The 22,638-nt window shown below is 41.4% G+C and overlaps 1 protein-coding gene across 1 annotated transcript; it reads right to left on the reverse strand.

The window, feature by feature from the left end:
• Positions 1-304: 304 nt before the first annotated feature.
• On the reverse strand, positions 305-19,054 carry LOC116862735 (PHD finger protein 14-like). Its single transcript, XM_032850143.1, is given in 10 exon segments — positions 305-606; positions 655-766; positions 769-1,692; positions 1,695-2,952; positions 3,669-3,817; positions 12,395-12,456; positions 13,126-13,312; positions 14,344-14,861; positions 16,547-16,691; positions 18,985-19,054. Coding segments are annotated over 10 exon segments (3,618 nt in total). The 3' UTR covers positions 305-413.
• Between the last annotated feature and the right edge of the window lie 3,584 nt (positions 19,055-22,638).

The raw sequence follows: 22,638 nt of genomic DNA on the forward strand, positions 1-22,638 counted from the left end.
CTCTGCCTCTCTCTCTGCCTACTTGCGATCTCTGTCAAATACATAATTAAAATCTTTAAAAAAGTTTTAAGAAACCAATGATATGATTTTTCTATACTTTCAATGTCCTTTTTGTAACTGATTAGCCAAAATGAGGTTTATGAAATCTATATAGGAAAAGAAAATGGTCACTATTTGCAGATGACATGATACTATATGTAGAAATCCCTAAGGAGTCCACAAAAAATAGTTTTATTAACAAATAAATTTGAGTAAATTAGAGTAAATAAATTCAGTAACGCTGAATTTTTTTTCATTTCAACTTTATTGAGAACATTTTGCAAATTAGATTTTACAATTAGCACTTTACAATTAAGAAATTTTATCTGCTACTACGTAAGTTGCAAACTTTTCAAAACACTACAGAAAATCCTTTATTTCTTTGGATTTTTCTGTTCCATGCTGAGCTCCTGAGATATATTTTTTCTTTCAGCTTCATTTTCATCTTCCTTAGAAGATGAAGAATCACACTCCTGACATATCCATCCATAGCCTGTTTGTTTAGGAGACTTTTTCAAAGGGGGATCCAAACAGCCAAAATGGTAGCACAGTCTGCATTCATCACACCTATTCTTCGTTTCAGACAATCTCATCCTGCTGACAATGAAGAAAGATCTGACAAGATTTTCATTGTCTCCAGTTCCCTTGCAAGTTGCACATTCAGTTCGTAAATCTTCAGCCTTAGGCTTCTTTTGTAATACAGACGGCCTCTGCCTTCTCTCTCTAGAATTCTTTCCTCATGTTTTTCTTCCTCAGGAATGAAGCTTCGCTTTCGTCTTCTGGTTCTTGTGTTTCTTACTGGAATCTTCTTGGGTTCTGGAGGCATATACTGTGGAACAAATTTCATCGATTCCTTAATCTGCCTCCTTGATCGTTTGGTCCCATCTGGTAAGGTTTCCATGGCCATGTGTGCTTTCATGTCGCTGCTCCCTGCCTGGTCACATTCTGAACACTGCCAGTAACTGTTCTTGGTCTTTCTTGGCATCCTTGTAAGAGGAGGGTCCAGACATCCAAGGTGGTAATGGAGTTTACAGGTATCGCACAATAAAAGAAAATGCTGATCATGGTTCTTCTTACAAATTCCACAACTATAAAGTACTGCAGGAAGGACAGATGTCTTTTGTGCGCCTCCTTCTTTTTTACTTGGTTTTCTCTCCTTGGGTGCTCGCAAAATTGCCGGTATGTTCAACTTCTGCCCTGTGATTCTGCCTAGTAAGGCCCATATTCCTTGCCCTTCGCTTCGAAGTTTTTCATTCAGATTCTGCAGTTCTTCTAAAGATTCACATAGCTTATTATATTCCACATGGAGATTTTCCTGTTCATTCTCTAATTTATCCTTTATATTCTTTTGTTCAGCCATATTTTCCTGAATTTGAATCATGTGCATATTTCTCTCAAAGTAATAATTCACAAAATCAGCAGTGAGAGCAGGTTGCTTATGCTTTCTCCTTCCATCCACACTAGAACTAGTATCTGAATTGTCCACTGGAAAGATATCTGTACTGATCCCCATTAGCTCTGCTTTCTGCATCAGCTTATGAATGGCTGAAGCACTGCTAGTGAGTGGTCTGGGCAATTTTTCCCTTGGAACCCAGGCCTGAGGTCTGGTAGATCGAGCTAGTTCTGCTTTGGCACGATACTGCTGAAGCCGGCATTGATCCTTGCCTGTGCTTCTGGTGACAGTTGCTTTTCCCTCTCTTGCAAAGACATTTTACAATAGGATTGTAGAGCCAAATAGATTTTTCTCTTCCATTTTCTATCTAACCTATCTGCATGCTGCTTATAATAAGCAAAAAATGGATCTGCTATATCCTCTTCTGCTGCTGCCTCTGAAAGCAGACCTTCCTTCTGGGCACAGGTCACATGGAAATAAGCTCTGCACATCCCTGCATCACAGCTAATACAAACTCCAGTTCTAGCAAAACGAGGGTCTTCACAGAAGCTACACTCCTTGGCACCATATGTGGAATAGTTCATTTCTGTTAGTGTTACTGGTCGTAATTTGTCAATATCTCCAAAGGCTACTCCGGGAACATATAGGGCACATACAATGTGAACCCATCTTCCAGCATCTGTCTCCTTGAAAATTCCATCCTGATTAGGACACAGTTCACAGCTAGGGGAAACACCACATTTACAGGCATCACAAAACAAAGGTTCCGTGGAGTTTTCAGAAGCTGAACTCATAATAGAGTCACTCTCTCCATCAACTCCATAGCAACCTTCATGGACTGTAATGCCACAATTGTCACACTGAATTATTTCATCAGCATCCTCGCTATTATCTCCAAGACAAACACAGCAAATCAGAATGTGGTCCATTTTTTGAGAACTCCAGTTTTGACTCTTCTCAAGAATCAGCGAGTCCTCATTACTCTTGCTTTGAGATAGTGTCAGGCTATCATTGGTCAGTTCCTCATCATCAGCACTGTTTCTGCTAAGAACTTTACTCTTCTTCTTGCAACCCCCTTCACTGGCAGGGCTGCTATGATCTTCATCATTGCCTTCATCATTCTCATCCTCATCACCCCCACTTCCCTCATCTTCATCATCTTCATTGTCTCCATCACTTCCTTCTTTCTGAGATGCAGATCTCTCCTTTCTCTTTACTACAGTAGGTCGCCAATCATTGTCATCTTCGCTGTCATAGTCATCCATATCAGTCAGCTCTTCCATGGAAACAAAATCCAAAAGTGGTCGATTTCGATGAAGATTCCACTTTTTTGGCTCACTGACTTGTTCCTCTGTAGTGGTTGCTGCAGTGGGGACTGAAGGAGATGTGTTAACAGCAGGACTTGTGGCTGGTGTGGTGGCAGCAGCAGAAGTAGCCACATTATCAGATACTGTTGCTTTTTCTTTATCCTCTCTCTCCTTCTCTTTCTCCTTTTCTTTCTCCTTCTCAATATACAGAGACTTGTTGCATTGTTTTTAAAGATTGTATGTATGTGACACAGAGAGAGACACAGAGAGGAAGCATAAGCAGGGGGAGCAGCAGAGAATCAGGGAAAAGCAGACTCCCTATTGAGCTGGGAGTGCAATGCCAGACTCATTCCCAGAACCCCAGGATCATGTCCTGACCTGAAGGCAGACATTTATCCAGCTAAGCAACCCAAGTGCCCCAACTTGTGTTTCTATATACTGATGACGAACTTTCACAAAGAGATTAAGAAAGTAATGCCATTGACAATTGCAGCAAGCAAAAAATAAATAAATAAATAAATAAATAAAATCTAGGAATAAAAGTAACCAAGAAGAAGGAAGACCTGGTATGCTCATTAACTAGAAGAGTTAATCATCTTAACATGTCCACTATACCCAAAGCAATCTGGAGAAAGAAGAAGACAGAAAGAGTCCAAGATGGCAGAGGAGTAGGACACTTTCATTTCATCTGGCACAAGGAATTTAGCTAGATAGCTATCAAACCATTCTGAACACCTGCAAATTCAAGCACAGATTGAAGAAAAGAATAGCAGCAACTGTACAAACAGAAAAATAACCACTTTCTGCAAGGTAGGAAGTAGAGAAAAGTGAGTCTAAGCTGATAGGCAGGAAGATAAACCCTGGGGGAGGAAGCCTCTGTCAGCTGGCTATTGCCAAGTGCTAGGGGCAGCAGAGCACAAAATCAGAACCTTTGGAAGTCTGCCCTGGTGAAGGATGTAGCTCTGGCAGGGGTGGAACCCTCGATGGGACAGTGTGGTTTCAGGATCCTCGGGGTCCCAGGAAGACCAGGAGTGCTTGAGGGCTGCAGAGCTCCCAGGTATCAGAGCAGGGAAGCCAGCTACAAAGAGTGAACCCAGGAGTGGGCTCTAAGCTGGACATTGCCATAAACTATGATCCACAGCACAGTCTGGCCACTACTTTTGAGAAGGGGCCCAAGAGGAGGCACAACTGGGGAGAGTACCCTTCCTCCCCCAGGAGGAGTGGTGCCTGATCATGCTGCAGGAGTCTGCTGGGTTTGGAGACTCCAAACTGGGTCATATACAGAGACAGAAATGCTTGGTCACAGGAATGAAGAGCACAAGAGTGCAGACAGAGACCAGGGAGACACGAAGGATGAACCGCTTTCCTGAAAGAACACACTTAGGAGTTGGGCCCTGATCATTTCTCAAGAATCAAGAAAGGTCTCAAATATACAACCTAACCCTACAGCAAAAGGAGCTGGAGAAATAGGAGCATAGAAAGCCTAAACCCAGAAGGAGAAGAGAAATAATAAAGATTAGAGCAAAATCAAGGGTGCCTGGGTGGCTCAGTGGGTTAAAGACTCTGCCTTTGGCTCAGGTCATGATCTCGGGGTCTTGGGATCAAGTCCCGCATCAGGCTCTCTGCTCAGCAGGGAGCCTGCGTATCTCCCTCCCCTCTCTCTCTGCCTGCCTCTCTGCCTACTTGTAATCTGTATGTCGAATAGATAAATAAAATCTTTTTAAAAAAAGATTAGAGCAGAAATCAATGAAATAGAAACCAAAAGAATAGTAGAAGAAATCAACAAATCTAGGAGCTGCTTCTTTGAAAGAATTAGTAAGATTGATACTCCCCTGGTCAGATTTCTAAAAAGAACACAGAAAGGATCCAAATAAATAAAATCATGAATCAAGCAGGAGAGATCATACCCAACACCAAGGAAATACAAGCAAGTATAAGAACACTGGATGCCAACTCTATGTGAACCAAACAGGCAGTCTTGAAAAAATGAATGCATTCCTAGAAACATAGAAACAATCGAAACTGAACCAGGAAAGAAAATGAAACCTGAAGAGACTCATAGTCAGCAACAAAATCGAAGCAGTCATCAAAACTTCTCCAGGAAACAAGAGCCCAGTGTGAAATGGCTTCCCAGGGGAATTCTACCAAACATTTAAAGAAGATTTAGTACCTCTTCTTCTGAAACTTTCCCAAAGAGTAGAACTGGAAGGAAAACTTCCAAACCCTTTTGATAAGGCCAGCATTACCTGATTCCAAAACCAGACAAAGGAGAATTATGGAGCACTATCCCAGATGAATATGGATGCAAATATTCTCACCAACATATTAGCCAATAGGATCCAACAGCCCATTGAAAGGATGATTCACCACGACCAAATCACACTTATTCCTGGGCTGCAAGGGTGGTTTGACAACCACAAATCAATCAATAGAATCCATGACCTTAATAGAAGAAAGAACAAGAACCATAGGATCCTCTCAAAAGATAAGTAAAAGCATTCGACAAATTAATGCATCCCTTCTTGATCAAAATTCTTCACCATGGAGGAATACAGGGTACACATCTCCAAACCATAAAGGCCATCTATGGGAAACCCACAGAGAATATCATTCCCAATGGGGAAAAATAATGAGAGGTTTTCCCTTCAGGTCAGGAACACGACAGGGATGCCCATTCTCATCACTATTGTTCAACATAGTACTAGAATTCTTAGCCTCAGCCATCAGACAACAAACAAATAAAAGGTGTCTGAATCAGCAAAGAAGTAGTCAAACTCTCACCCTTTGCAGACAATAGGATACTTTCTGTGGAAAACCCAAAAGACTCCACCCCAAAATTGCTAGAACTCATCCAGGAATTCCGTAAAGTGGCAGGATACAAAACCAATACACAGAAATCACTTGCATTTGCCTGCAGCAACAATGCAACAGAAGAAAGAGAAATTAAGGAATCCACCCCATGTATAACTGCACCACAAACCATAAGATACTTAGGACTCCATCTAACCAAAAAAGCAAAGGATTTGTACTCAGAAAACCATACCATATTCATGAATGAAATGGAGGAAGACACAAAGAATTGGAAAAACTTTCCATGGCCTTGGATTGGAAGAACAAATATTGTGAAAATGCCTATGCTACCCAGAACAATCCAAAGATTCAATGCAATCCCTATCGAAATACCATCCGCATTTTTCACAGAACTGGAATGAATCATCCCCAAATTGGTATGGAAGCAGAAAAGAGCCCAAATAGCCAATGGGATGTTGAAAAAGAAAACCAATGCTGATGGCAACACAATTTCAGACTTCAAGCTCTATTACAAAGCTGTAACATCAAGATCGTATGGTCCTGGCACAAAAACAGACACACAGATCAATGGAACAGAATACAGAAACCAGATATGGACCCTCAACTCTAGAGTCAACTAATCTTTCTCAAAGCAGGAAATAATATACAACGGGGAGGAAAAAAAAGTGTCTTCAATAAATGGTGCTGGGAACACAGGACAACCATATGCAGAATAATGAAACTGGACCATTTCCTTATGCCATACACAAAAAAATAAACTCCAAGTGGATGAAAGACCTCTTTGTGAAACAGGAATTCATCCAGATCCTTTAGGAGAACAGAGACAGTAACCTCTTTGACCTCAGCCACAGCAACTTCTTACTAGCCACATCTCCAAAGCTGAGGGAAACAAAAGCAAAAATGAACTGTTGGGATTTCGTTAAGATAACAAGCTTTTACACAGCAAAGGAAACAGTCAACAAAACCAAAAAACAACAAAAAGGAATGAGAGAAGATATTTTCAAATGACATATCAGATAAAGGGCTCGAATCCAACATCCAGAAAGAACTTACCAAACTCAACACCCACAGAACAAATAATGTAATCAAGAGATAGCTCAAAGACATGAGCAGATATTTCTCCAAAGAAAACATCCAAATGGCCAACAGACAATTTTAAAAGTGCTCAACATCCCTCGCTATTAGGAAAATGCAAACCAAATCCATAATGAGATACCACCTTACACCAGTCAGAATGGCTAAAATGTACAAGTCAGGAAGAGAAAGGTGTTGGTGAGGATGTGGAGAAAGGGGAACCCTTTTATACCGTTGGTGGGAATGCAAGCTGGTGAAGCCACCCTGGAAAACAGAGTGGAGGTTCCTCAAGAAGTTGAAAATAAAACTACCCTACAATCCTGTGATTGCACTGCTGGGTATTTACCCCAAAGATACAAATGTAGTGATCTGAAGGGTCACCTGCACTCCAATGTCTATAGCAGCAATGCCCACAAGAGCCAAAGTATGCAAAGAACCCAGACATCCATCCACAGATGAGTGGATCTATATGGATACGTATATCATTGAGTATTATGCAGCCATCAAAAAATGAAATCTTGCCATTTGCAAGGACATGGATGGAATTAGACGGTATTATGCTAAGTGAAATAAGTCGATCAGAGAAGGACAATGAACATATGATCTCGCTGATATGTGGAATTTAAGAAACAAGACAGAGGATCACAGGGGAAGAGAAAAAAGAAAGAAAGAAAGAAAGAAACCAACCAACCAGTGAGGGAGTCAAAGCAAAGAGACATTTAATCTCAGGAAACAAACTGAGGATTCCTGAAGGAGAGGAGGGTGAGGGAACGGAGTGGCTGGGTGATGGGCATGAGGAGGGTATGTGCTGTGGTGAGCACTGTGTGGAGTGTAAAACAGAAGGATCTCACCTGTATGCCTGAAACAAATAACACATTATACGATCATAGTAAAAAAGAAGTGAAAGAAAAACATTTAGAATACAAATGTATACTACGTAAAAATAAATCAATTAATCTTCTTGATATGAAAGAAAGAAAACAAAAGCAAGCAAGCAAGCAAGCGACTAAGCCAACTTGACTCACCACACCAATTTCAAGCTAGATTATAAAGCTGTTGTCATCAAAACAATACGGTCTTGGCATAAAAACAGACAAACAGGACAATGGAACACAACAGAAAGCATGGAAACTGATAATCATAGTACTTTTGGCAATGTTTATTCATTCATATACTAAAGGTATATTTAAACCAAGCTCTGATAGAATCATTAACTCTGAATGGGAATTTATAATATTGATGTCCTGTTCCAACCTTTGCTACCAATAAATGCATTTTTTAAACATGCTGTTTTATATACATATATATTATAAAATAAGGATAATTTAGAATCCACACTTTTAGGAAAAGTTAAATTCACTTTAATAAACCTACCACAGAAAGAAAATATAAACTGTGAAATTTAAAAAATTAAAAAAAAAACAGAAGTAAGGAAGGAAGGAAAGAAGAGAAAGTAAGAGAGAAAGAAAGATGATGAAAGAAAGAAAGAAAGAAAGAAAGAAAGAAAGAAAGAAAGAAAGAAAGGTGATAGATAAGTTAGATAGAACCCTCAGAAAGTAACCCACACATGTATGGTCTTAACTTATGACACAGCAGAAAATATACAATGGGGAAAGGACTGTCTCTTCAGTGACCAGTACTGGGAAATCTGGACACTAAATGCAGAAGAATATGACTGCGTCACTTTCTTTCACCGCACACACAAATTATGAATGGATGAATGACTTGAACATAAGAACTGAATCCATAAACTTCCAAAAGGAAAACACGGGTAGTAAGTTTCTCAGTACTGGTTTCGGGGAAGAGACTTCTACATCAGACACCCAAAGCAAAGGCAACAAAAGCAAAAATAAACAAGTGGAGGGACATCAAACTTAAATATCTGCATGATAAAAGAAACCATTAAACCCTTAAAAGGCAACCTCCCTCAGGAAAAAAATATCTGCACATCCTATGTGTGAGAAGAGGCTAATATCCAAAATACACAAAACACTCCATCAAAACCAAACAAAAACTGAATAAAATCTGGGTATCAGACACACGTTCATCATTAGCTCTGGAATTCCATGAATTTGTCTACACTGGCCCACCCAGGTGTCCCTTCCAGATCATTCCTCAAGTGCCCTCGGGTTTTGAGCCACCTTCAAACTGACCTTCAAAAGGCAGGAACGGGTCCATTTAGGTAGACAAGCTGAGCGACTGTGTGTATGGGAAACATGGACCACACCCTCTCTGAACACCAGTGCTTTCAAGTCCAAGCTTCAAACCCTCACTCACTGGGCACGGAACACCACATCAGCATGGACACTGCTCTTTCAAACCTCTTGTCTCCCATTCCTTCAAATCAGAAAGACTAAGCTCCAATCACCAGTCTATTTTCCCTTTAGAGACTGAAGCTAATGATACATTATATGTAAAAAAAAAAAAAAAATCTACTTATTCTATCCATTATGGGAGATGTGTCAAAAATCTTTTTCTGTAACGGTGAATTTGCCCATTTTATTTTTTCTCCTAGTTTGTCTTATTCTTTGGAGTCTATTTCCTCCAGAATCCTGACCTTAAGTCAATGACCTTTGATCTAGGTCCCTCCTCTACAAAGGCCCAAGACATTGTCTCCAGCCGCACTTGTGCCCTGAAGCACCAGGCTTCAAGGTGGAGGTTGCTCCTAAGCATCTCACAGAGTTGGTGCTCATTCTCTTCCCTCATCTCATGCTCCCTTGTCTATATGTTGTTTTTTTTTCCCCCACATTTCCTCACAGGCTTATTTAATATTCCAAAAAAATTTTTTTTAATTTTTTAGATTTTATTTATTTTTTTTAAAGGTTTTATTTATTTGACAGAGAGATCACAAGTAGGCAGAGAGGCAGGCAGAGAGAGAGGAGGGAGCAGGTTCCCTGCCAAGCAGAGAGCCCGATGTGGGGCTCGATCCCAGGACCCTGAGATCATGACCTGAGCTGAAGGCAGACGCTTAACCCACTGTGCCACCCAGGTGCCCCTTTATAGAGTGTCAGAATAGATTTTTAAAAATATTTTATTTATTTATTTATTTGACAGACAGAGATCACAAGTAGGCAGAGAGGCAGGCAGAGAGAGAGGAAGGGAAGCAGACTCCCTGCTGAACAGAGAGCCTGATGTGGGGCTTGATCCCAGGACCCTGGGACCATGACCAGAGCCAAAGACAGAGGCTTTAACCCACTAAGCCACCAAAGACTTTGAAAAATATATTTTATTACGTATTTTTAGAAGTTATATCTAAAAGGTAAAAATTCCAGTTATAAAATATATTGGAATAACAAATAAGGGAAGCAATTTCACAAACTTTTAAAAAATAGTATAGAAATACTATTCAAAAGCTATTTCTTTGTATTTATTAACATTTTACTGCACTTACTATGCATCACACTCTACTTAGCACTTTGCATACATTATCTAATTCAATCCTTGTAACGACTCCATGAAATAGGTATTATTATTACCACTATTATCACCCCATTTTACACCTTAGAAAAATGAAGTTCATAAATATGAAGTAACATACTACAAATCATAACATATAAATGTTAGAGATGCAGTTGAACCCTGGACTTTGACTATAAAATCCATGTTTTTAGCCATATTTCTGTAAAATTTCATACATAAGAGAATGAGTGGGCTGTGCTACATCCAAGTAGTCATCATAAAACATGACAGAAGGTTATTTGAGTCAGAAGGTTATTTATTACATTTTTAAATTTCAAAATTCTAAATTCCACTTTTCTCTGAACTCTATTCATATCGAAGACTTCACTGGAGTCTGGCAAGCTCCCATCAACTTCATATCTGCCTTATCTGTTCTTTTGGTCTTTTTGAAACTCTTACCCTTAAAGCATGCTAAGTATCAGGTAAATAGGTAAGAAAAAGAAAAAGAAAGAGATGACAAATCAAACAGAATTTTTTTTTAATTTTATTTATTTATTTGACAGACAGAGATCACATGTAGGCAGAGAGGCAGACAGAGAGAGAGGAGGAAGGAGGCTCCCCGCTGAGCAGAGAGCCTGATGCGGGGCTCGATCCCAGGAACCTGGGATCATGACCTGAGCTGAAGGCAGAGGCTTTAACCCACTGAGCCACCCAGGTGCCCCTCAAACAAAATTTTAGATAACAATTAGCAACTCATGCTTCAGATCCTTTCCTTAGCATACTTTATGGAAAGCATGATTATGATTGTGAAAAATCTTTTTTCTATGAATGTGAATCTAAGTTAATAACAAAAGGAGTCTCAAAACAATAAGCTCTCAGCTTCAGAACCTAGAAAATGAAGAGAAAGTTAAACTAAGGAATAAAACCAAAAGAATCCTTCTACCCAATTTCAAGATCTATAGCTACAGTAATCAACAGGCTGTGGTGTTGGTGAAGGGATAGACAAATGGAACAGAATAAAGAGAGATAAGTGGAACTGGATCAAGGACCCAGAAAGAGACCTACTACCAATATGTCCAATGGGGTTTTGACAAAGGTAAAAAGCTGTTCAACGGAGGAGTGACAGCATTTGGAATCAATGGTGCTAGAGCAAGTGGACTTCCATAAGCAAAGAAGAAGGAGGAGAAGAAGAGGGAGAGGGAGAGGGGAGGAGGAGGTGGAGGACGAGGAGGATGAGGATCACAATGTAAGTCTCACACCCTATACAAAACTTAACTCAGGGCGCCTGGGTGACTCTGCCGGTGAGGCAGCCAGCTTTTCATTGCCGCTCTAGTCATGTTCTCAGCTTTCCGGGACAAAGTCAGGCTCCAAGCTCCCTGGGCAGTCTGCTTAAGGATGCTCTTTTCCCTTCTCCCTTCACCCCACCCCCCGCTCTTGCACATGCTCACTCTCTCAAAAATAAAACATTTTTAAAAATTAACTCAAAATTAATCACTGCCTTAGATGTAAAATGAGAAGTCTTATAGGGAAAAAATGGGAAAAAATTTCCAGAATGGAAAGCTAGGTAAAGAATTCTCCGATTGGACATCATATCATTGTCCTTAACAGAAAAGTTGATTTATTGGACATGATCCAACAATCAGAATTCTAAGTTTCTACTGTGTGAAAGACCTTGTTAAGAAGACCCAAAAGACAAGCTACAAACTGGGAGAAAATATGTGCAAACCACATACCTGATAAAGGATTCCTGTCTGAAGTATAGAAACGCAAAATTTGACGCCCAAAATAAGCAGGAAGCCCAGTCAGCAAAAGAAAAAAAAAGGGGGGGCAAAAGACCTAAACACTTTACCAAAGAGTATAAAGATGGAAATCACATAAAAAGGTGCCATTGGGGCAATTCAAATGAAAACTCCAATGAGCTCTCACCGCACACCTATCACAATGATTCAACCCAAACGCACCGGAGAGGGGGAGAGAGACCCCACTACCAAATGCAAGGCAGGATGTGGAATGACTGGATCACTCCTGCATCGCTGTTGGGAATGGGAGATGGTAGAGCTAACTCTTGAAAACAGTTAACGGTGTCTTTTCTTTTTCAAAGCCTTGATTGAAATTCCAGTTAGCATGCAGTGTAATATCAGTTTTGGGTTTCCAATAGAGTGACTCAACCCTTCCTTCCCCACAGTTTCTTTGAAAACGAGACTTGCAACCACCATAAGACCCAGTCATTGCACTCTTGGCATTGATCTGAGAGAAATCAAAACTCACGTTTGCTCAAAAACCTGTCCATGAATGCATCTGTGTCCTTATGGAAGCCGTGGGGCTGCCAAAAAGGTAGAAGTGACTGGAGTGGTTGGATATTGACACTTGCCAGGCTTGTAAGAGATGTTCTCATTTTGCTTCTTTGAGGGCCCCTTCCCACTAATGGTGGTCCTGGGGACAAGGAGAAAAGGCATGTCAATGATGTCAAGAAGTTTAAACCTGCCAAGCATTAGAATGCCATCTCTTCTACGCTAATTCATTCTCTTATTAATCCTCAGTCTCCCAAAGCAGACAGGAGGCGTCTGGTCCAAGAGGGGTTCCAGGCAGTGTCCCTTCCACAGGCCATCTCCCCTCTAGCCCAGAAGTCCAATGGCCAGGTCCCAGGCTTTCAACTCCTCTAATTGCTGTGCCTTCTCTAGGGCCACCAGGGAACTTCTGGGCTCTTTCTCTGCCTTCTAGGAGGCTCTCCGGGGATGGGTCTAGTGCTCTCAGTCGACTTGTACCACACTGCCAGTTGTCTTCTCCTGCATTTGCCACATATTGGCATGGGAGGATCAAGTGAGGGGATGTCCTCTCGGAGAGATACATGGCGAACAGAATCGACGTCCTCTGTCTTACATTGCTCACCCGAATCTCTCAGTAGTTTCTACCATGTCTTGATTTCCCACCCCAGGAAAGGGGGTGGGTCAGAAGCCAAACATTTGGCTTCACATTTCTGTCTTTCTTGAATGTTTTCCCCAAACCAAAGGGCTTAAAACAACATTGATAACCTGATATGGTGTCTGTGGGCCAGCCGTCCATGCGCAACTAGCCAGGTACCTGTGGCTCAGGAGCTCTCACAAGGCTGCAGTCAAGATGTCATCTGGATCTTCGGTCATCTCCAGGCTTGTTGGGGGGTAAATCTGCTTTTGAGCTCGCTCAGGTGGCTGTTCGCAGCCAGGGTCCTCCATTACTGGAAGCAAGAAACATTCATTCCTTGCCACATGGGCCTCTCCGTAATACAGCCCACAAGGAGCAGCCAGCTTCCCTGGGAACAGATGAGGAATGGAGGGCGGGAGGGTGGAAGGGATGGAGGGAGGGAGGGAGAGCAAGCCCAAGAGACCAGTCTCTTTGTAAACCCCAGAAATGACATCCTATCACTTTTGCCATATTCTGTCCTTTAGAAGTGAGTCAGTAGTTCCTGACTCTAATCAAGAGGGAGAAGATGTTACACAAAACGATGTGTACCAAATGGGAATCGTTGGAGACCCTTCAACACTGCCCTCCATACTTCGGTGGGACTTGACCTCAGCTAGCCACCACTCGAATCTTTGCATCCTTACTAGGATGGGAACTAGGAGAACATTTTATCAAGCCCTTCTGGGATCCTTACAGCAGCTTGCCTAGGAGTTCCTCACACAAGGGTGCCCGTGTGGCTCCGCCAGTTCAGCGTCTGACTCTTGATTTCGGTTCAGGTCGTGATCCCGTGATCTGTGAAATCCTGCCCAACGTCCCGTTCTGCGCTTGAGTGGGAAGCTTGTCTAGAAATCTCTCTCTGCCCCTCCCCTGCTTGCATGTGTGTGTGCCTTCTCCCTTTCTCTCTCTCAAAAAAAAAGAAGAATTACTAGTAGTAGTAGTAGTTATTTGTACAGCAGTTGATAATTAGACAACCCTGGTGTGGAATGGGAGCTCTGAAATTCACTAGCTGTGTGATTTGGGGCAAGTAGTTTCCCTTCTCTGAACCTCAGTCATATAGGACACACTGGGTTCTCGGGACAATTAAGTGATCAATAAAATACTCTTAAAACCCTTTATTGCTTGGCATATAATCCCTTAATAAAATCAATTCTTAGTAGCAGGAGTATCAGCACTTTGATATTCTTATTTATTTTTTTATTTTATGCTTAACATTGAAAAATATTCTCTCTCACTCCTACGGCTATAGGGAATCTGAAGCATCCGTTAAATAATGGGTGGATCTCAAGTACAAGGAGCAATGGGTATGGCTTCACGGGTAAGCACAGGAGCTTTAGTGCTCTGGTTGTGAGTGTTGGTGGCTGCTGGGAAAGGGAATCAGACCCACAGTGGACCCGAGAACTTGGGAGTCTGGCCAGTGCACCCTTGCTCCCTTCTTGGGCTTCTGGGGTTTCAGGGGAGCCTTGGGCCCTTGAGGGTATTTGGAGGCTGTGCCCAGAACGGCAGGAGCAGGAGGCGCCCCGGAGACAGGCTGGACCTTGGGCCCAGAGTTAGCCAGCTTCTGCCTGAGGCAATGGCTTTTTGCCTGGAGCCTTCGGAACTCCCTCTCTGCCCACAGGACAGCCTTCTGGCTCTCCTCCCATCTGTTCTCCACCAGGAGGCGCTCCCGGGCATGCAAGGAGGAGATCTTCTGCCATTCTCCACGCAGGTCCTGGGCCATGTTCCTGTAGAGGCCTAAGTTCCAGTGGGCAGCATCCGCCTTCCTGCACACCTTGGCCACTTTGTTCTTCACTTGCAGGCAGCATGCCTTCTCCTCCATCATCTTCCTCTCCACGTGTTTGATGTGCTCTTCACACAGCTTCGGCTCTGCCTCGAGCTTCAGGCGCAACTTCTGAATCTCCCTTTCCAGGAGGGTGTTTCGAAGGTGAAAAGATACTTGCTCAGCTTGTGGATTGTTTTATTTCTTGGGAGCTCTTCATTCCTCGGACGTGCCTTCTTCAGTGCCCTGGATGGCTTTCCTTTGTTCCCGGGGCTCCCGCCTGAGGGCACATGGTCAGTGGAGGAGGACCCAGTCTCCACCTCCCTCCTTGAGCCCCCACCTTCCAGATGATCTCTAAGCAGCTCTAGCAGATGCATCACCTTCAGTAGGATCTGGCTGAGGGGGTGGTGTTGGCTCTATTTCCCTGGAACCTGATGGAGGTAGTGTGTCTGCTGGGTTACCAGGCAGCATTGCTCATGGCCAAAATGACTCCTGATGGCTAAATGGAATATGAATACATTCTTGGTGAGAAGCTATAGCTTGAAGTGACTCCTATAAACAGGTATGTCCCTCTGAGAACCCCGGAAGTTATGCCCCAGAGGTGGTTCTAAGAAATTGGGTCTTCTTTGCAACATGGGGTTTCTAAGCCAAGGTGGGCTCCCCTCCACTCTTTTTCTCCCACAAGAGCCGTAGGTTGGGGGCCTACCAAGGACAGCAACAGCAGCTTGCTGGCAGCTGAATGCTCTGCTGTGAGGACCCCAGCCCCTGAATGAGGGACCCCACGCTGCCCTGCAGCCCAGGGTTTCCTGGCTTATATTCTACTAACTGGGTTGGGAGCTGGTATGGCCTACGGTTATTTTATGGTATCTGCATAACTTATCGAGAAGACATTCTGGTAGGCATTACAGGTAAGCACTAAAATCATCTTCATGTTTAGAGAGGAAAAAGACATTTAAACTTCCCACATCACTCAACTAGCTAAGATAGGACCAGATTTGCATGGAGACAGTCTGACTGCGAAGTGTGGGCTTTGAACTACCACTCCAGTCTCCTTCTACAGAGTTGACATTGGCATTCACTGGTCGTATGAAGGTGAGCATAGTAAACTCCCTGACTGCTGGTTTCTGAATCTTTAAAAAATATAAAGATTATAAATACAAAGTATGCATCTGAGGATTAAAAATACATGGAAACAGCCAGCACGGGGCATGGCTTAAGGCGGCCGCCCTTCCCGTTGGTCCTGCACGCTTCACCCGGCAGGGACTTCCACGTGCAGCTGCCCACAGACCCAGAGGACTGACAGTGGGTCTGTGCTCCAAACCCAGGCAACCTCTCGGCCTGTTGCTCTGCGCCAGGCTCCTTGAAGGACCCTCTTTTTCAGATTCCTCATTGAAGGTCCTTCAACCTGAGCCCAGGTGTCAAAGTGCTGATTAATCTCGGGTTTAGACTCTGTGTCTTACATTCTTTGGTTCTCTGACTTGTAGGCCCTGTACACACATCCTTGCTAGACTTCGTCCCCCTTCAGTGAACCTGCTGCCTGCCAGCCCCGCCTGACCCCAGTGTCTGCTTCGCCCTCAGAACGCCATACATCTGAAATTGTTGACGTCAGGGATGGACGGACAGATGTCTAAAATTTTATATGATTTCGGGCTCTACGTCCATTCCTTCACCTCACTATCATCCAGGAAATGTTGACAGTAAAAAGATATTCAAAAATGCACAGAGGAATAATTTTTAAAGAAAAATAAATCACTGAAGGAAGGGTAGTTGATACATGACATAGTGAAAATATGAAAGAAATCCACGCACCCAGACTATGGACCTTACCTTCCGAGGAAGCACTTAGGGAATGTGGTTAGTTTTCTTTTTCTGTCTTTGGTCAGATTCCCTTGTTTGCACATCACCTTGTAGAGTTTCTCGCCCTGTTCAGAGATCATTACCCAGGTGTCTTGCTGCATTCGTAATTTTAAGCCTATCAAAAAGGAAACCAAGGACGGGTAACTGAAAAAGTCTCCTCACTCACTCTTGCCTGCATGAAACCAAAATTTATTGCAAATCAAGCATGGGCAAGGGGTTGCAGATACAGAGTTCTCTACCACAGGGCACCTGGGTAGCTCAGTAGGTTAAGTGCCTGCCTTCGGCTCAGGTCATGGTCTCAGGGTCCTGGAATGGAGTCCTGAATCGAGCTCCCTGCTTAGCAGGGAGTCTGCTTCTCTCTCTCCCTCTGCCCCTCCCCATGTGCATTAGTTCTCTGTCTCTCGCTCACATAAATAAATAAATAAATAAAACCTTAAAAAAAAAAAAACCCTGAATTTGGAGCATAGAGGAAGGAAAGAGAAGGGGTCAAAAGGAAGTTAATGGGTGGCTTTATCATGGGACCTACATAAATCACAAGATTTCTGTGATTTTTATTTTCAGTCTTCTAACTACAAAATTTTTTACTAGAATTTTTATTTTTTACCATGGCGGAGGAATTACCATTTTTCAGTAACAGAATAATTTTTATTTAGAGCCTGTTAACATAAACAAATAGAACATGCTTGTTTGCTTGCTCTGCTTTCTTCCTTTTTCCCTTCCTTCTTTTCCTCCTTCCTTTTTCACTTCAGATTTATCTATATACATAGCTATTCTGAAAAAATAAAGGTTCAACTTGATGAAACATTTATTTTACCTTTGAAATGACTTGCTATGCTATTTGAATTGATTGCTAGATTCAACAAAACTTAAAGAATCAGCTATGTATTCATAATCTTTGTTTAAAATTTTTCTAACAGGCTCTCCATCCCAGATCAATCAAAGGAGTTAAGTATTTGAAATGCTTTGGAAATTCTCAAACAAATGTGTACTATGAATATTTTAATAGAAGTAGAAGCTTTGCATGTTCTTCAAGGGAAAATTTCTGAAGATGGAAGAAAGGGTTCTTGTGTCCTGAAATTTCATCAGCAATGAGATATTTTGCTCCTAAATCTTGGGGAAAAAGGAATAAACACTGCTTTTTGTCTTATCAGTTATTTGGTAAAGAAATTAGTAGTAACACAAGCATTTCTATTTCCTAGCTGAATTGCAGAAATGTGCTTAATTGCAGATAAACTTCACATAACTGAATATTGCCAGATCAAATACCTTTTGCAAATCTTGCTAAAAACGTGAATCAGTTTTGAGCCAGTCCTCCTCATATGAACACACTCCTTATTCGGCTGCATTATATTCAATGGCATTATAACAATTTTAAAATGTATATCCAGAGTGCTTTATTCTACAATTAGGATACTAACATATTTGGTCTAGAAATTTTCAATGTACTGTTAAAGATATAACTGTTGAAGGCCCTACAGCAATGCATTGTACTACTGAAGTCTGTCTCACAGGAAAACTCCATAATGATGTTTTCGAAATAGGAAGAATAAGGTGCAAAGAAAACTGAACAAATTTTAAAGCAAATGAAATTATTTGTGTAGACTGAACATTTGCATGCCTCCCAGATTCGTATGTTGAAACCTAACACTCAACGTGATGGTATTAGGACATAAGGCATGTGGGAGGTGATTAGGTCCTGAGGCTAGGGTCCTTATGAATGGGATTGGGATTAATGGCTTTATAAATAAGACACAGAGAGATCTCTTGCCCCTCTACCATATGAGGACACAGTGAGAAAATGGCCATCTATGAACCGGGAAACTGCTGTCACCCGACACTGAATCTGGGACTCCTGGCCTCCAGAAGAGTGAGCTATGAATTTCTGTCATTTATAAGCCACCCAGTCTGTGGTATTTTGTTATAGTGGCCTCGACAGACTAAGATACTATTTAAAAGACACTGCTGGCCACAATACATTATTTTACTAACTATTCAATGTTTTTCTTTTCTTTTAATAATAATATTAATATTAATAATATTAGAAGTATTCAAAATGTATTTTAGGGTTGCTTGGGTGGCTCAGTCAGTTAAGCATCTGCCTTTGGCTCAGGTCATGATCCTAGGGTCCTGGGATCGAGTCCCGCATCGGGCTCCCTTCTCAGTGGGAAGCCTGCTTCTCCCTCTCCCTCTGCCTGCTGTTCCTGCTGCTTGTGCTCTCTCTCGCTTTTGCTGTGTTAAATAAATAAAATCTTTTAAAAAAAGTATTTTATCATGAGTCTTAAATCACATGGGAAATCTAAGTGAACATCATATGCCTTTTTCCTTTCTCGTAACTTCTGCCCATTATCTGCTTTCTTGCTAAGTTAGAATCTTCATAAAGTATAATAGTGCCCAATTCATACACCCACCTTTTCGCTGTTCTCTTTCTTTCAAAATAGCTTCAAACCATTCATGTTTCTCCTTGGATGTTTTTGCCATGCACACAAACCATTTATTTTTTGCTGTGTTATGGATCTTCCATCCATTGACAACAATGTGTCCACTGCTATGGAAGATAGCTGGAAATTAATGGGTAAAGTTGAACAATAAATATAATATTACATCAATATAACCATTCAATTCATAACAGTTCCAGGATCACTGAATTCTTAAAAGTATCTTTGCTTTATATGTGTAAATGAAGAACATAAAAACCAAAAAATTATGTGTTTATATATTAAATGCAGTCAGTACTCAGGAATGGAACATTTTAACTCATAGCATTATTATATTACATGAAATCGAACATCTGAACTACTTAACATTCCTTTCCTCTATGTCCAAAAATGTTAAAGTCCCTAGAGTAATAAAAGAAGAACTTTTAAAAGAATTTTCATCTCAATAATGAAATATCCAAAGTGTCACATTCATTTTGTCTTTTTAATATTCCTTTGAAATATTATTCTAGGTTTCAAAAGCAAACAATACCACCACAGGATAATTCTCAGCTGTTTAATGAACCCTACAATAAGAATCAGAACAAATGAAGGGAACATACCAAGAGTACATTTACCTAATCTTCAATAAATGGAAAGATACAAATGCCAATCCATTATCATTGCTCACGGTTGAAAAATACACACTCTGTAAAACCACATCATTCCATATAACTGGCATGAATAGAAACAAAAAAAAATTCTGAGTATGAATTCACTTTGTCTTTTAGTGGGTCTCACCATAATTTTGGCTACACTGTCATGCTGGATTTGAAAATGTCAACAGGAAACCCTCTATGGCAGTTTTCTGCCTAATAGCAACAACAGGGAGAGAAGAGTGATGTTACTTGTATCCAGCCTTTACTGGCATGACAGCCCGCAAACAAAGATCCAGAATGAAAAAACATATGACAATGACCCCAGTCAGCACCTGCACCAATTTAAAGTGACAATTTTCATTCATCTCCTGGAGAGCCACTAAACAGTAACGGTGGGTAAACAGGAGGTGAGCCACAAAATGTTAAGGGTGGTTTAGAGAAATGATTTTGTCGCACTGAGCTATTTTTTGTTTCTTTAGGTTTTCTCAAATGGCCTATTTTAGTTGGTGAGTTCTAAGTAGAAGCAGGCATGGTTGGCACTCATTCTCCCAAAATCTTGTCCCCATTATCTTTTTAGCTCCCAAATCACCATACAGTATCTTTGATCAGATTAACTATTCCAAAAACACATTTTCAAATGATTCTGTGTAGTTCAGGGTCTTTAAAAATTCCAAATTATCTTAAGAGTCAGAATATTAGATGTTAGTCTATTATACACACACACACACACGTATACACATATGCCATAATCCCATTAATAATAACAATTTCTGATAAAATAGGCAATCAAACTATGTGAAGATTTCCCCCATCAGGAAATACAGTCTGTTTTTAAAAGGAATTTTTACCTTTTCCTTCTTACCCTTACATATTTAATTCATATTCGTATCTTACACAAAGTAGCAGCACCTAGTAATAACATGTCACATAGGTATCAATGGCTTTAATGCCTTATTACCTCCTACAAAAAGTCACTAAGTGAGAAATCATGATAAATTGATGGGGAAAAAAAATCAAATTGTACATGTCTACACACCCTCCTCCACAAATGTGTCACCTTACAGGGCCAGTATCACAAACAAGCATCAGTTTTTCAGACTCAGGATCTCTCCTTCCACAATCAGAACAAGATTAGCTGAGTGAAGCCAGCACTGCCGCTTAAAAGATCCCACAGTCCCACTAGTGCTACTCCCCTTTTAATCATACTCCAGGTAAAGAAAATCACAAGAACCACACACAACCTGCAGCGATAAAACACTGGACTTACTTTAAAATGAATGCAATGTATTCTTCCCATAGAATAACCAAGGAACACAAGTTCATGCATCAGGCTGATGCTCTTGACCCTGCATACCAAATGTCCTGGGCCAGTCACCCCTGTAAGCTGGGTCTTCCTTCCTTCTCTTCCTCCCTGGATTATTTGATCCTGGCCTTGCTCTCTCCACACTCTGCTGACTCTTCCTTCAATATTTCATCAGGCCATTCCTTACTTCAAAAGCCTTTGTTAGCTCACCACTGAACCAAGTGAAAACATGGAAGCTTGCTTTTGCGCTTTTCCTTAAACTGACCTCACCCTATCGAACAATGCCATTTTCCACTGTGTTCTGTGGCCCTGCCACCCTTTGTGGCTTTCCTCCTTGTCCTGTGAATACTTACCTGTTCTGAAGGCTGACACTCCCATCAAGCTACCCAGCTGTGCTCTCTGCCTCAAGCAACTCTTTCTTCCCTTTACAGTGTACCCAAATCCTTCATGAAGCCTTGCCTAACCATTACAATCCATGCATTCAGACTTCCCTTGGAAAATAAATGATTAAACTCAGAACTAGACAAGTCAGGGCGCCTGGGTGGCAGTGGGTTTAGCCACTGCCTTCAGTTCAGGTCATGATCTCAGGGTCCTGGGATTGAGCCCCACATCGGGCTCTCTGCTCTGCAGGGAGCCTGCTTCCCTCTCTCTCTCTTTGCCTGCCTCTCTGCCTACTTGTGATCTCTGTCTGTCAAATAAATAAATAACAGCTTAAAAAAAAAAAGGAACTAGACAATTCAGCATGAGATTGCATGTGGCCATTGCTTCATGAACAGAAAGCAAGACTGTTAACTGACTGTTAACAATCTGCCAAGTCAAGTAATAGGTTAATTGCTGCACCAATATAATATTTTGAAAGAATAGGTTATATCACCTAATAATTTAAATTGGAAAGACAGGGGATGCCTGGGGAGCTCAGTTGGTTTGGTGTCTGCCTTCGGCTCAGGTCATGATCCCGGGTTTCTGGGATCCAGCCCCACATCAGGCTCCCTGCCCAGCGGGGAGTCTGTTTCTCCTTCTGCCACTCACCCTGCTCATTTTCCCTCCCTTCGCTCCTACCCCCATGCGTGCGCTTGCTCTCTCAAATAAACAGATAAAAGCTTTATAAACAAATAAATAACTAGAAAGGATAATGTTCCTTTTTAAAGTTTATGTGCTAGCCACTTTCTATCACTGATTTTAAAAATCATAAATAATTTTAAAATTATGTGTAAACATGAATGGTTATATACATACAACAGGCCTCAAAATGTATAAATATCACAATATCAGTTACCAAATTACCACTTATTTCAAAATAAGAATTAGTGATATAAAATGGCTTCATAATTTCAATCACAGCACATTTTTTAATAACTTCATTCTAAAAAATAAATTTGAATTCAACTTATTTATTAAGAACAGTAACATACAGAGCATGGAAGGGGTGTGTGGGTGGCTCAATTGGTTAAGCATCTGCCTTCAGCTCAGGTCATGATCCGAGTCCTGAGATCCAGCCCCATTAGCCCAAGTCAGGCTCCCTGCTCAGTAGGGAGTCTGTGTCTCCCTCTGCCCCTCTCCTCCATGCTCTCTCTCTCCCTCTCTCTTTCTCTAATAAATGAAATCCTAAAACAAACAAAACATGGAAAAGCCCAAAAGTGCCTTTCCTTAGTAGAAATTTAAGAATATTTTTAAATGAAAGAATAA

Source organism: Lontra canadensis, unplaced genomic scaffold, assembly GCF_010015895.1.
Source record: "Lontra canadensis isolate GAN:19392208 unplaced genomic scaffold, GSC_riverotter_1.0 scaffold315, whole genome shotgun sequence".
Taxonomy (NCBI): Eukaryota; Metazoa; Chordata; class Mammalia; order Carnivora; family Mustelidae; genus Lontra; species Lontra canadensis.